The 14,857-nt window shown below is 34.6% G+C and overlaps 3 protein-coding genes across 4 annotated transcripts in view; all 3 read right to left on the bottom strand.

The window, feature by feature from the left end:
- Window positions 1-14,857, bottom strand: part of LOC142348211 (isochorismatase domain-containing protein 2-like) — a 346,917-nt gene that overhangs the window by 165,523 nt on the left and 166,537 nt on the right. The gene's annotated exons all lie outside the window — the stretch shown is intronic.
- The window catches only part of LOC142348210 (stromal cell-derived factor 2-like), a 213,076-nt gene that overhangs the window by 68,431 nt on the left and 129,788 nt on the right, over window positions 1-14,857 (bottom strand). The gene's annotated exons all lie outside the window — the stretch shown is intronic.
- Window positions 110-10,491, bottom strand: LOC142348721 (SEC14-like protein 2). Its single transcript, XM_075400184.1, has 4 exons — window positions 9,784-10,491; window positions 9,275-9,396; window positions 6,752-6,990; window positions 110-1,080 (listed from the first exon to the last, which is right to left on the bottom strand). Exons 1-4 carry the CDS (start codon window positions 10,249-10,251, stop codon window positions 644-646), a joined length of 1,266 nt encoding a protein of 421 aa, XP_075256299.1. The 5' UTR covers window positions 10,252-10,491; the 3' UTR covers window positions 110-643.

The raw sequence follows: 14,857 nt of genomic DNA, 5'->3' as shown, positions 1-14,857 counted from the left end.
TATATAAAGGTGTAAGTGTAATATTAGCGGGTATTTCCGATAATAAAGACCCCCCCCCATGAAGGGGCATGAAACGTACAACCCACGTCAGAACAAAGAATCGAAAACATTACAGGAATAGATTGGTGAATTAAAAATAGGTTTCACAATCTTAAAATTTACTGGGACAGGTCAAGTACAAGAAATCATCAAGGTGCAAAATTTTGAAAAATCGGGTAATGTACATTTATACAATCAGGTGGTGTATTGACAAATCTACAATCAGACGTAAATTAGGAAAGTATAGAACAATCTAAACCAACCATTAATTTTGACACAAAATATCACACATTTTAAATCAATTTAACACGACGCACTGACAGCAAAAAGGGAGAAAAAAATGCATAGCCCAGTAGTAAACAAGTTAACATAATTGCCAACTTCCCACTGTTAATCAAATTTCAACACTGTAAAAATAATCAAGCCTGGATTTATTTAATAACGACAAATGACGCTCAAAATATGCAGTGATTTGTTTCTAAGTTAAAGTTATTTACTTTTATTGATAAATATTAATCTTGATACAATTCTTAAGAAATCTTGAAAAATCATGAAAATAGTTTTTGTGCGCTTCGAAATCTTTCTGGGGTTTATTTTCCGAAAATCAGTCCTTTTCATTTTCAAGGTCGTTGATCAATAATCTTTCTGGCGTAATGTCAAAAGATATGTTAGCTGCTTTAATCCATTTATTCTGCACGAATAAAACATAAGTTCGTTTTTCTTCCGACACAAACGAGCTTTCAATCAATTCTTTCTCAGCAACAACTGATTTCTTCTCGACGATCCAAATTTTATCTTTGGCATTTTTTGAGTCGCGATAATACACACCAAATTTCACGCTTTTCGAATCCGAACAGAATCGGTACATTATTACGTCATTTTGTTCAGCTTCAACTTCCCATTCAAATGTTGCACGTGATGAAACTTCAGTGTGGCACAATGATTTGTCGTTCTGAACTTGACTGTATTTGTAGAGACTCTTATCGACCTTGGAGCCCAACGTAATCCACTGTTTGCATTCTGGATCACCGTTATCATCGACTAAAAATCAAGCCAAGTTAAAAACACTTAAAGTGTGCACTTTTTCGGTGACACTGAGAAATTTTAATTTCATCTTGATTAAAAATTTCCAGGCGTTGTTTACTTTCAGGCAAAGTTTGAAATATGATCCGAGCAAAGACACCTCACCTGATACGGTGGATGGAAAAATCAGTTCAAACATCCTGCAGTGTATGTCTAATGACTACCCGAGAAACTAGACTAAAACCGGTCTTCCAAATGATGTACAATTCAAGGCCTAGTATTTTGAATACAAAAACTTCTGAAAAATCGTCAAATGACGTTTTAAAAAAATCCTTAAAAAGACCGTTTGTCCGTCGATTTCTAGCCGAGACATCTATTGAATAAAATTGAACAACAAGTATTATTTATATGCCACAGAAATGATTTACAGTTCAGTCAACTTGAGGAATGGTTCCATTATTAAAAAAAAAACAGACGGCTGGCGAGAACCGGCTGGCGAGACTGTGCGTAGCATTGAATTTTCCACCAAATATCTTGCTTTTATTCTGAATCAAAAAGGTTGTCTGACTGTCAATTTTTCGTAGTTGAAATTAATGCATTGTTTTCGTGAAACCTTGAGCGCAGCTTTTTAATTTGAGAAATGAACAATTCAGAACCTTCATGTTGATATAAAATTACCATATGAAAAACTAATACCATTGTCAATTATTTTGCAATGAAAAACAAATTTTTACAGAAACTTGGAGTTCAAAAAGAGCATCGACTGAAAATGTTCAGTTCACAAAAAAATAATATGAAATTGAAGTCAAAAACTATGTCAAATTGTCTTTTCGGCAACATCTTTATTTCAGATCATTTTTAATTCATATGTCGCATATTCGGGAAAATTCTTTTACTTCAAAGTTTACGTTTCAAATCGATTTATTCTGGAAATGATTCAAATGATTTATTCAAATTTTTCTGGAAAGCATTTTGCTTCCATAAAGGAAAGTATTTCCAATTTAAAAAAGCTTTTTTTAGTTCAACTAATAACAAACGTATCTGGCAGATTGCCAGAAAATAGCCGCAATAGCTTCGTAGATCTGCAGTCCCAAAAAAACAGACAGACCAAAGACAGACAAAAAAAATTTGTCTTTTCATTAAAGAATGATATGTTATATTTTGATTAAAAATCTGTATAAGTTTTTGCTGCCTCTATTAGCTGCTCTCAAATAATCTTCATTTTAGAGTGACACACACCCATTTGACCTTATCTCATTGAATTAAAATAAATAAAAGTCAATTTCAAAGTGAGGAAGTCATTTTTGAGAGTGAGGTAAGTCAAGTGTGACCAAAAATTTAATCAAGCGAATGAACAAAAAAACTCGCTCCACTAAGAGCGAAAAATAACGTCACGCGCGTAATTCAGTTGAAATTGCATGAAAGAATGAAGAAAAAGCAGATTTGAAGTGGTGGTGACGTCATATTGTCGTAACAAAAATCGCGACGACGAAATAAAAAAAAAACCAAGAGAAGGCCAATAATAGCCCCAGCTATCGCTGTGCGGCTATTAACAAGACTCCTACAGTATTTCCATTAAATCTGATCTGAGACCAGTTAAACTGTTAATCAAAATGAGCTCAACTAGACAACGGAAGCACCAACAAATGGAAAGCTGTCATCAAAAAATGTAAATCAGTCAAAGAGTAAAATCCGTCAAAAAAGAAAATCTGTCAAATTAATGGCCGTAAACAAGGATAAAAATGCATAGCGTAAATTTGTAGAAATTTACAAGATAATTAAGAAAAATTTAAAAAAAAAACTGATTTCAGTTAATTCTTTCTTAATGAAAGCGAAAATATACTGGTGGTTCAGATTTTTGGTTAACTGGCATAAAAATAGTCAACTGTATCCCAGTTGAGAACAAAATTAAAAATTTCATTGGAAGCGCCAGGAATAATCAACAAAAAATTCTCCTTTTTCTTTAAAATATAGATTGTGTTGTTCTGGTCTCAAGTATCCCACGTTTGTGCAACTTTTAAAATCTAGTAAAGGTAAAACGCTAACCCCGTTAATATGTTTCATAAACAAACGTTGAAGACTGCTAATAGAGACAAAGGATGTTAAGACATCAAAATGAGAACAAACCAAAAAAGCGAACAAGAATTCACTAATTTTGTTCAAAGAAAGTAAAGTAAAAATCAATGACTGTTAACTCAAAACAATGCGCAGATTCGTTTCAACTCGTCATTCTAAATCGATTAGAATTGTAATTTATGCGACCAAGTGAACAGGCAAAAAAACGGTCAAAACTTGAAAACTATTAATTTTTTTATAACAACGCAAAAAATTGAACCAGGCAACCACCAGATTACAAATAAATAAGCTAACTAAAACCGCATTAGAACGCCAATATGGCTTGCACAGAGTAGCAACTATTACGAAAGCAAAAAGAACAATTAACAAGCGCTATATTCAAAAATATATATATTTTTTAAAAATTAAAACCGTCCAAGCCACACAAACCATCAGCTATAAACTGAGACAATTGCTCAGATCCACTAAAATCTTATTAGCGACAGATGAGCTCCACTTGTAATATTCTAACATGGTTAACCAGAAAAAAAAACAAAAATTAAATAAATACGATTAGAAACTCAAAACTCACGAAAGTATCATGACCATAAATAGAGTCAAAATTATAAAAAACCACTGCCAGAAACCTCTACCACATTCATTTAAACCACAACCACATGATTTAAGCCTCATTGGCAACCGATCTGACCTGTCATTAATGATTGTAACTGATACGACAAAGTAAAAACATAGCAAAACTCAGAAACTAGATAAAATTATTCGAAAAATAAGAGTAAAAGTAATAAAAACCACTAGTATGAACATGAATTAACACTGAGAATAATTTTTGTCCCGTTTTTAGCACGCCATGAGTCCCGCCATTAATGAGACTGATGCACAAGACGAACAAACCACATACAGGCAAAACACAAAAATTTGTTTTTCAAAAAAAAATTCAAGCCATAGAAACGATTTGTTATGTAATGACCCAATGAAATTTACTGAAAACAGAGTCAAAGTTCACACGCGTTAAAATATTCTCCTTACACAAACAAAAGTTTCTCAACACCAATTTTTCACACAACTTTAAAAGTTGTTTTAAAAGCAATCACACTTCAAACCTACTCGCTCCCTTTACTTGAGCCACTGTGGCTGAAAATTGATTCCTCATTGACATCAAAAAGCTATAAATTTTGAAACAAAGCCGGCATGTTGAAGGAAAACAGCCGCGACATACGCTTGTGTCCTTCCATGAATCTTAAAAATAGCATTCATTGACTAAACAAAAAACTAGACCTAGAACGGACTATGAGTGAATTGGGGAAAACATTTCTAAAAAAATGAGATAAAAAAATTGAAAAAAAAAAACAGAAAATCAATGTCAGAATGAGGCATATGAGAAAAAAACTACTACCGAGAAATGGAAATTTGGTTAAACAAAAAACTAGGCCTAGAATCAACTATGAATGGACTGGGAAAACCATTTAGAGAAAAATCCAATCCAAACAATCGGTAAAAACAGTAAACCTACCCGGCAGATTGCCGGAAAATAGTCGCCGTTGATTCTAATAAGCATAATTTGGATTGAAAGAATAGAAGATATTGAAAACATAGCCGGCAGATTTCCCGAATATAGCCGCGATAGACGCTTGTGGCCTTTCATGAATTGAAACAACTAAGGAAACAAGATAGGCAGGTTGACCAATAGTCCTTTGGTAGACCACTAGATTTTTTTGGGTTAGATACGTACTGTGATTTTTATGACACACCTACGTTCTATAAGGAAAAATCCCTATAAGAGCTTTTTCAAAATTTATTTTTGAAATCAAAAACTCAAGACTATTACTTAGATGCACGCTATTGATCTTTAACTAGTAAATGTTCATAAAATTTAAAGTTCCCTAAGTGAGTTCTGAAGTCATTTTTTTAAGTGATGTAAGTCAAGCAATTGACCTAAAAGCAGAAATGACGTCACGCACACAAAATTTAACTGCAAAGCAGTAGAAGTCACTGAAAAGTCAATTCCAAGAAGTCAGGTCGTAAGAATCATCGATGGAGACGACGAATTAAAAAAACATTGCAGGACAAGTCCTGACGTACAATTCAAAGAATTTTCATTGATTAAACAGAAAAACTAGACCTAGAATGGACTATGAGTGAAATGAGAAAACCATTTTAAAAAAAAATCAGATCAAAAAAATTAGAAAAAACAGAAAATCAATGTCTAAATGCCGCATGTGAACAAAAAAAACCACTAGCGCGAAATGAAAATTTAATTCAAACAAAATATAGGCCTAGAATGAGCTGTGAATGGATTGGGAAAACCATTTAGAAAAAAATCCGATCCCAAAAATCGAAAAAATAGTAAAAATCAGAGTGAAATTGCCGCATGTGATCAAAAAACCACTACCGAGAAACCGGATTTTTGTTCAAAAACCGATTTGTCAATCTACTTTAAAATTAGAGCGAAAAAAATTCACGCCGTAAAACCACTCGCTTTTTCGCTCCACTTCCTGTTTCGGCGTGACCAAAAGCACTACTCCAATTTGACTTCAAAAATCATGAGAATGTGTGAACAGATCTTAAAAAAAGACAGCGCCCCAATACAATTCAAATTCTTTGAATTGCAAAAACCACTTTGTCCCGAATAATAGCCGCTATCGCTTCGCGGCTTTTGTACAAAAACATTTTTTAAGTCCGATTTATTTTAATGGCATTTCGTAGTTGAACATACTTCTGCTACAGGGGCTACTATCAATACCAAAAAGCAATAGAGATGGTAACTAAGACTTATAGGAACGACGTTCAAATAGCGGGCATCTAAAAATGGGCTTTATGGGTTTATCCCGTGTCTATTTCTAACTTCAATTTTTTATACAATCTTTATACAATTTCTGACTTCAATTGAATTGCTTTGCTGAGCAACTGATGTACAAAATCACTTTTAGCAGAATGAGAGAAGAGAGAAACTAGCCTAGAGAAGTCAAAAAGATTTCACGCAAAATGTTGAAAAAGCGCCAAAATGAGGTAAAGCGAAACATTTTTTTTGTTCGAGGAATTAAAAAACATAAGGAGCTCTATAATAGCCGGCTGAGAAGATGAGGGCGGCTATTAAAAATCAAAGTAAATTGCCACATGTGAAAAAAAACCACTAGCTAGAAAGCGAATTTTGGTTCAAACACCGTTTTCTCACTCTACCTTAAAATTGGAACGAAAAAACTTCACGCCGCAAAACCACTCGCTTTTTCGCTGCACTTCCAGTTTCGGCGTAATCAAAATCACTACTCCAATTTGACTTCAGAAATCATGAAAATGTGTGAACAGATCTTGAAAAAAGACAGCGCCCCAATACAATTCGAATTCTTTGAATTGTAAAAAAAACCACGATGTCCCAATAATAGCCGCCATCGCTTCGCGGCTATTAATAATAATAAGATGACTCAAATTCTTTTGGTGTCATAAGCAAAAAAAACTGACTAGTTGCCGAAGGATCACTAATAGTCACAACAAGCATGAATACAGCAAATACTATACCCTGAGGTCCACCGCCCGTCACTGCTAAATATCTATTTCCCAACAAAATTGATCAGTATTAATTCCAACGACATCGTTTAAACTTGCATGTGAAACAAACCTTTGGTTCCTCCATAGCACACAGGTAGCTGATCTTCGTCAATATACTTCAGCAGGTCGCTGTAGTTCTTCAGAATGACCACTTTCTGCTTAGTGGCAGTGGGCAGAAATGGTTTGAATAATTTGTAGAGAATGTCGAACACAGGTGAGATGTTCACAACGAGGATTCTGTTCATGCGTTCTGGATAGCAGATATCCAGCATGTGTTCAAGGTCTCCGGAACTTTCCAGATCGCCTTTCCTGCAAAGAGAGAATCCACTTCTAAGTAATAACAAAAACATTACCGAATAAACGTAGGAAGAATTGCTCTAGAACGACTAGTGGGAGCTCTAATCAATTGCAGCCTGCTTCAGTCGCGGGGGGGAGGGGATGGGGGAGCCTAAATGGGACTAAGAAGTTCAATAGTGGGCTTGAAATAACCACATTAGAGGTTAACATATACAACTATTAAAATTTAAAAAGAAAAATGGCACCAGTTTTGGCGCTTTTTTCATTTGACTTTTAGTATTAAATTGCCTTCACTTGAGTTTCGCTGCTTGAAATTGTGATTGAGAAAGAATTTTAGATAACGCGAAACGAAAAAAAGTCAAGGGCGTAGAAGTCTCTCGAAAAGTCAAAACGGTCAAGCAAAAATTTTGCATAAAAAAGACACACACGTTTACAAAAATGGCTTCTCTACGAGAGAAAATTCCTACAAAACCCCCAAGCTCATCCATGAATTTTAAAACGTTACGAGGAAGTGGATTTGTTTTTATTGTTAATACAAAATGGAAGCAGTTTTGGTTTTGTTTTATAATGGAAGACATTTTTGAGAGCTCCGAAACCACCAAGTTAAAAAAAATCATAACTAAAATGGTCAAAAATGTTTCCTTCTGGTATTAAAATAGGCCAAAAACGCATAAAATTGTTCTGCAGCTTCCTTATTGTCATGAAAGTAGATGTCGCTTCTATTTCCACAAAGACACCGCTAGATATTAGAAACTCTAACGTTTTCAAGCAAAAACTAAAAGGCATCAACAAGATATCAATTTCAGGGCATAATGCAAACTGGGCACATAGTAGGTCAAAATTTTGACAGTTCAACAAAGAAACGTTTTCTGATAAGTAACTGATTAAAAAACAGAACAATTTTCCTAAACATTTTGGGAACTGTGAGTGAACCAGGAAGATGAAAACTACGAAGCTCTCAAACGTTTAACAAAAAATGAACTGGTGATTTGGCAGTTATTGCGTTGAAAGCGCTTAGGAGAGTTTTCAAACAGCATATATTCAAAACAAATTTCCTACATTCTTATATACTTACACAAATTAAATCAGCAAATTCTAGTTGGAAAAAGAAAATCACTGAAATGAAAAAAATACTTATAACATCAAATCGTTCCTAGCTTGTGTTACTTAGTATACTAAATATCAACCAAAAAGATAACTTTTTATAGGCAATGTAAAAAATGAGAGGAAAACCAAAAGAGGATTTAAGGACAATTCCAACTTTTTATTTTTTAGAAGTTTCCATTTTTGTTTTATTTAGACAAAATAGCTGGTGTTAAAGTCTGCATGAATTCAGTTAAACCAAATTACCGGAGAGCATAGTTCTAAGTTATCCTTAACAAACCCAAGAAATATTTCAACAGCTCTCCAATCAATTTGTGCACGTGATTAGTAAATTAAACAATTCATTGTAGCTTTTTAAAATAAATATGTTCCAGGTCATGAGGACTATTAGGTATCAACTAAATTAGATCCATCTATGTCTCATTGGGAACCCTGTTGGACTATTGATTAACGATAGTTCTTAGGTATGCAATACACTTATCAGACCCCTTTTTGCGAGATATTGAACTTACTCGAGACATTAATGTTTCACGTTTCAAAAAAATATTACGAACACTAAGATTTTATTTTATATTGCTCAACTGCATTGTTATTGGCCATAGAAAATGCTTAGCGGTTTACAGCAACAAAGAGGTGCTAGATGTATGGATACAGGAAAAACAATGTTAGTCAAGGGGCCAATATTAGTTTGAAAATCACCATAACCCTTCTCAGAACAAAAGCAACAAAAATCAAAAACTGGCGAGGACTTGTTTTGAAGAGAGAGCGTAACGTTAATTGTGTTTATTTTAATTTGATTGGTTTTACACCTCTTTGACAGTCAAGTGGGGGTTTATTTCCGTGGGTTTTTTTTCCTTGTGGGCTTCTTTCCGTGTGTTTTTTTTCTATCTAATTTTGGCTCGGTTTTTTTTTTCGAAACCGCCCCTTTTCTAACTACCAAAAATTGTTAAACAAGCAGCGATTTAATGTGAAGTAGCGCAAAAATTGGAACTATTTCTTTTCCTCCCGGTAGAATATGATTATCTGTAATTGATATTATAAGTCTTTGCAAATGGTATACGCAAATTGAAAAAAAAAAACAAAAAATCGAGCTGTGGAAAACGAAACAAACTAAAAACCGGTATGAAAAATAACCTTAAATGTACAATTAACTGCTGAATTTGAATGCAATGATTGATCAACAAATGAATACCTAATACCATCTAGTGACAGCTCCCTCATGTCCGCAATCAATGTCCACTTTTCCACCAGTTTCTTCTCCCTCCAACTTCTCAATTCCATCGACACCAGCATTGCCTCCAAATCGCAAAACACCTGAACAAAATAATCCATTCAAAATTTTAGGAAAACTCTATGAAAAAGCACTTCTGAGATCACAGTTGCGACTCATAAGTTTTTTGACCATCACGTGAAAATTGGATCTTGTTGTTTTCATTGCACTGCAACTGACCGCTTTGCTTCCAAACTCCAAGAAAAACAAAATTAATCTAAATTGACTAACTGAAGAAAAACTACAATAATTGCTAATTGCTTCATAATTCGTTCTTTGTCTTCTCTTAAAATAGATTAAATTGCTTCACGAATTTACTGCAATACTGTCAAAATACTTGAGTTGGCATCAGTGTTATTACTCTCGAACAATGATTCAAAAACAATTTTTATTTAAGATTTCAAATTAAAATTTCCGACAACAACACCAACCTGCTTCAAGAAATCATCATCGCTTATTGCCAGGCCAAATCCCCTCATGTCGATTCGTCCTGGGAACTCGTACGTAATTGGACAACCATCTTTATCATAACCCAATTGACCCGTAGGGTAATGATTCAAAAAAACTTCTCTCGGTTGGTGCGATTCTAGAAATCCAGGCTGGTCAACTCCAACATGATTTCTACACTCTATCATATCATTGTACATTTTGACAGCATCGTCGACTTTTAAGTTTCTTGCCTTCAGAAATCTGGTCAAATCATGATCGTTGTGGCTGCTTAGAACTTTGCCTCCCAACTTTTCTTTCAGTTGTCCGACTTTGCAGCGTAATTCTGGGTTTTCGATCGGTGGGTTTAAAATCATTTGTAATTCGGCACTTTGATCAGGGTCAGATTTCACCAATTGTAGCTCGGCCCATTCTTTTTCGAATTGATTTTTCAGATTAGCATAAACTGCCATTGGTGAGAATTCGAAATGCTTTGGCAATTATTTCTGATATCAACTGCGAATGCTGTTCTGATACTGTCCGTTTTCACAGCCTATTTTGCCCAATTTATAAAGATAAAGGTAGAAGGGTTGGGGTAAGCTCGATTTCTTGGGCTTTCAAAAAAAAAATTGCCATGACGAGATAAAAAGCGTGACAAGGGATCTCGCACAATCAAACCCAATTCACAAAAACTATTCGCAATGACCATCAATCATTCTGAAACAGTTTCAATTGTCTCACAAAGTATTTTCTCAAATTTTGCGACCAATTTTTCCCTAAAAGCTTATTGACGGCTTATTAAAGTCAACGCATTTAAAACCAATTTCTGAGAAGTGTCCTGTTTAAGATTTTAGAAATAAAAAGTTAGAAGCTTCTGTGGTCCCACCAAAATACTACGGGTGTCCCCCGCTTTATCAACTCTATTGGTTAAACCCCTAATATTTAATCCTTATTTACCCGATTATTTTACCCCTCTATCATTCCATCCCGAGTCACACCTGAAGTACAGAATACAATAAATAGAACCCGCACCAACATTTTAGGCAGCACTGAATAGAAAAGTCACTCAAATAAATATACTCTGGAGTAATAGACAGTCTGCTCGCGGGCACTCTATTTTCTTTGTTTGAGAAAGGGATTTCGACTTGGTCTCAAGATATAGAAAGGTTTGACAATAGGAAGTCAAAGATAAAAAAAACAAATATGAAACAATTTAGAGAAATTTAACAGCTTGCCAGTGAAAAAAAAACAGGACAAGTGGCGTAGGTGCTTTTCTACCTACTATCCCCGATTTTTGAAAATTTAATATTTTATACAATGAGTAGATACGTAACCTTCAGATTAAAATATCACTAAACTGAATAGTCTGTTGCGAAGAAACAAATTACCAAAACGAGTGCGTATTACAGTTAATACTTTAATGAGCATCAACTTCACTTCAATGGCGTTGATTCTTTCAAGGGTGGTCATTCAGGTTACTGAAGCGCAATAAGCTAAAATAAAAAGTCCAAAACGCGGAAAGGAAAATTTTCAAATCAATTTGCACTTAACTCCTTTGAAAAATAAACAGTTGAAATTATGACCAGCTAAATTAAACAGCTCACCATATGAAAATTTCTTCGAAGAACAACTTTTTTAAAACACTTGAAAAAATGAAAGCCAATCGATCATTATCGTGCTGAAAACAAAAACTCTTTTCTTGATAGTCAACATATGGAACTCCAGCTGGATGATCTGCACTCCAGTCGAAACCAGTTAGCTTCCGTCGAAAAAATTTAGTGCACAGATCCGATCATCAACAGGACAAACAAAACGAAGTAACAAATTTTGGCAAATCGAACACAAATATTTTGCTCCACTGGTATCAGCAATGCAATTTTTTTTCAATGTGATTTTTTTTCAATGTGGTGTTGCAATTGCTAGCAGTGGTGACACCAACATTTCTTTATTATACAGACAAACATACTTTGTCAGTGATCACAGTGACCAGTTTCTTAATAGTTTCTTTATCCCAAAAAAAAATGTGCAAACAAAAGTAGTAGCACCAGCTGGTTTCGATATAGCTCAAACCCTACATGTGGTTTCAGCAGGTCTCATTTCCCGAAGTAACACCCAAAATCTTCTTCAGCTTCGGAATTAGAATGTACAATACAAAATATGAGGTGACAAACCCAGCTGCGCTGTTCTCCAATTGCTAAAAAACATATATAGAATCAAAAAAAAACATTATTATCAAACGAACAAAGCCTTCTAACTTGACCAATGATGAAACTGGCAGTCACGACCTGACCAGAGCGTTAAGCAATCCATTGAATTAAAATGAAATTTAACAAACGAATTGAAAAAATTCACTTACCATAAGTTTAAAACCGGATTCCCAAAACAGAAATTCTCCACAGCTCAGGAAAAACGCAAAAATTAGAAAATGAAAAATTCCTGATACTTTTATGGGAGCGGCGTACAATGTTTATACTCCACCAGATCGAGCTCATTTTCAGCATGGAGGGCTACCAATTACCTTAGAAAACAAGTTGGTGTCTTCAGTAGGTGTGTTACATCAGTGGAGCCTCTTTATGGCCGTGTTCTTTTAGGCATATACGCCTTTGTTATTCAATTACCGACCCGAAAGTCTAATTATTTTGTTAGACAAGAAGCTGAAAAACTCTTCCATTTAAATCAAGTGAATTAAAAAAAACTTCCCCTAACTCTTATTTCTATGTGCAGTGGGTTTAGATGGTATGAAACACAGTGATGAATGTTGGGATACAATATTATAAAACTTAGATGAAAAGATTTTCGTTGACTTTAATTCCAAAGCGCTTACTTAACATCTTGACTCACCCATTCACCATCGTTGAAATGTTATTGATGTTTTTCCGCTCTACTGCAGATGTGGGACTGAGTTGAAATGTCTTGTAGGTTCTGACTATTATGTAATTGTTATTGATCTAGATGTTGAGTTGGGCGAGAACAAAAACTGCTGTTTTCCTCCGAGTTCAATTGATGCAGCAATTATTCGATACTTTAACAACTTACGCGTACTTTCATCATGAGAAATCACGACTGCGCAGATTTTCTTCCGAATGTTTGCTTTCAGAAAATTTCAAAATTCTTGCAATAGCTTATTAATTATACTGTTAATAGTGTTCTGATCATGTTAGACACTAATCATTAATTCGACCTTCTTGGCATTATTTATTAAATCATCCTGCTCGGCATCCTGGTTAAGCTGCGTAACTTGGAACTCTCAAAATACCTGCGACGCGACTTTGACAATAAGTTAATTTGTTTGACAATCAGCAAATTGAACCAGACCTTGGATTTTTTAAATCTTGGAAGACCTTAGGATCTTTTCAACAATTGCCCCCCCTTTGCAAAAGGGGGGGGGCTATTCTTGAATAGAATTTAAGCGAGTGATTTATTAACCAATCAGAGACGAGTAATAACTTTCAGTGTATGCTCATACTGTGTTAAACTGGATACTGTAAAATGCGCCATGCTAGGGCAATTCGCCGAATTGGAATACAAAGCGATACGAAATTCCGACTGGCCGGTCGGTGGGCGCGCGTCGCGGCATCGCCACGATAACCGACTCGCGATTTCCGGATTACATCCCACAGTGCGTGAGAGGCATTGCCGTGAACAGCGGTCCGCAATTGCGCTTAAACTGATGTTCGGCTATCTAAACTGTAGGCCAACTAATATTGTGGTAAAGTATAGCTTAAAAGGGGTGGTGATTCTCTACTAGGTACCAAGGGGGGTAATCGTTGAAAAGATCCAGACCTTACATCTTAGAATAGTCAATAAAAAGTTATCTCAACTTTAAAGAGCTTTATACAATAAAACAGGTTACTTGCACGCTGGGGATCATTATTTTTTAATTATTTGTATTTCGCTAAAAAAAAACGTTAACAGTGATTTCGTTTTTATTCAGTAGCCTTAGAACCATAAATTTTATAGGGCTAAAAATTTCGTACAAATACGTGGCATAATAAGTTTTTAATTGCGTTTATTCTGTATTTGAACTGTTTATACTTTACACAATTCACGCATCTAATTTTTTTCCACTTAAAAGATCATAAGCCCCCTTAGTTCTTTTACTACCACTTCAGGTTTAGGAGAAACATAAAACAAATTATCGCTTTAAAGAATAACTAAATAGGCAAACAAAAGACTGAGTCCTCTAAATCAAATTCAGAGAGATCTATATTATTTTTCTATGATTTTGAAAATGTTTTTGATAAAGTTTGTCAAAAGTTTCTCAGTAATTGAAACATATATCAGCCATCTAGAAATGTGAATCTAATCTCCAAACTTAGAAGCTACGCAAAAAACACAGCACTCAAAATTTCCCAACATAAGACGTGCAAGAAACGTACAAAAAAACCTCACAAAAGTCATATTTACAGATAAAAGTGTTCTCTTAAAGTACTGAATGCTTGAAATCTCTAAATTTCAAAGCTATACAAAAAGCATAGCACTACAAATTTCTCAACATACGACACCCAGGAAAAGTACAAAAAAACTCACAAGAAGCCATTTTTACAAAAAAATTTTGCTCTTAAAGTACTGAATGCTTGAACACTTAACTTCAACCCTATACCAAAAGCCCAGTACAGCAAATTTCTCGACAAGAGATGCACAGGAAAAGTACAAAAAACTCACAGAATAGCTATTTCTACAGAATATAGTTATGTCCTAAAGTACTGAACGCTTAAAAACACAAAACACTGCTCTACAGTTGACACTGAAACAATTGTAACCACTGATAACAGTTACGTAGAATTCATCCCACTGCTAAGTAGAGATCTCTATGCCATTTTCACAGACACAGATAAAATAACAGGATGACTTCGGCTCCAACTGAACAAACCGATGACAATTTTACAGAAGCTTATGTTCAAATTATCAACTGACTATTGATTCTAATAGAGTGAAAAAAATGTAATTAAACATAAAAGGACGTTAAATTCTGTGATGCTGTAAATAAACCAAATAAATAGAACAAAAATTTTTCCATTTAAGATGCTACATTATCACAGCTATCTTGACAACTAAATATTTATTTATCCAAGCACC

Source organism: Convolutriloba macropyga, chromosome 10 (assembly GCF_964194025.1).
Source record: "Convolutriloba macropyga chromosome 10, txConMacr16.3, whole genome shotgun sequence".
In the NCBI taxonomy this organism is placed as follows: Eukaryota; Metazoa; Xenacoelomorpha; order Acoela; family Convolutidae; genus Convolutriloba; species Convolutriloba macropyga.
The sequence above is the reverse complement of the archived record's forward strand: the minus strand, read 5'-3'. Positions and strand labels throughout refer to the sequence as shown.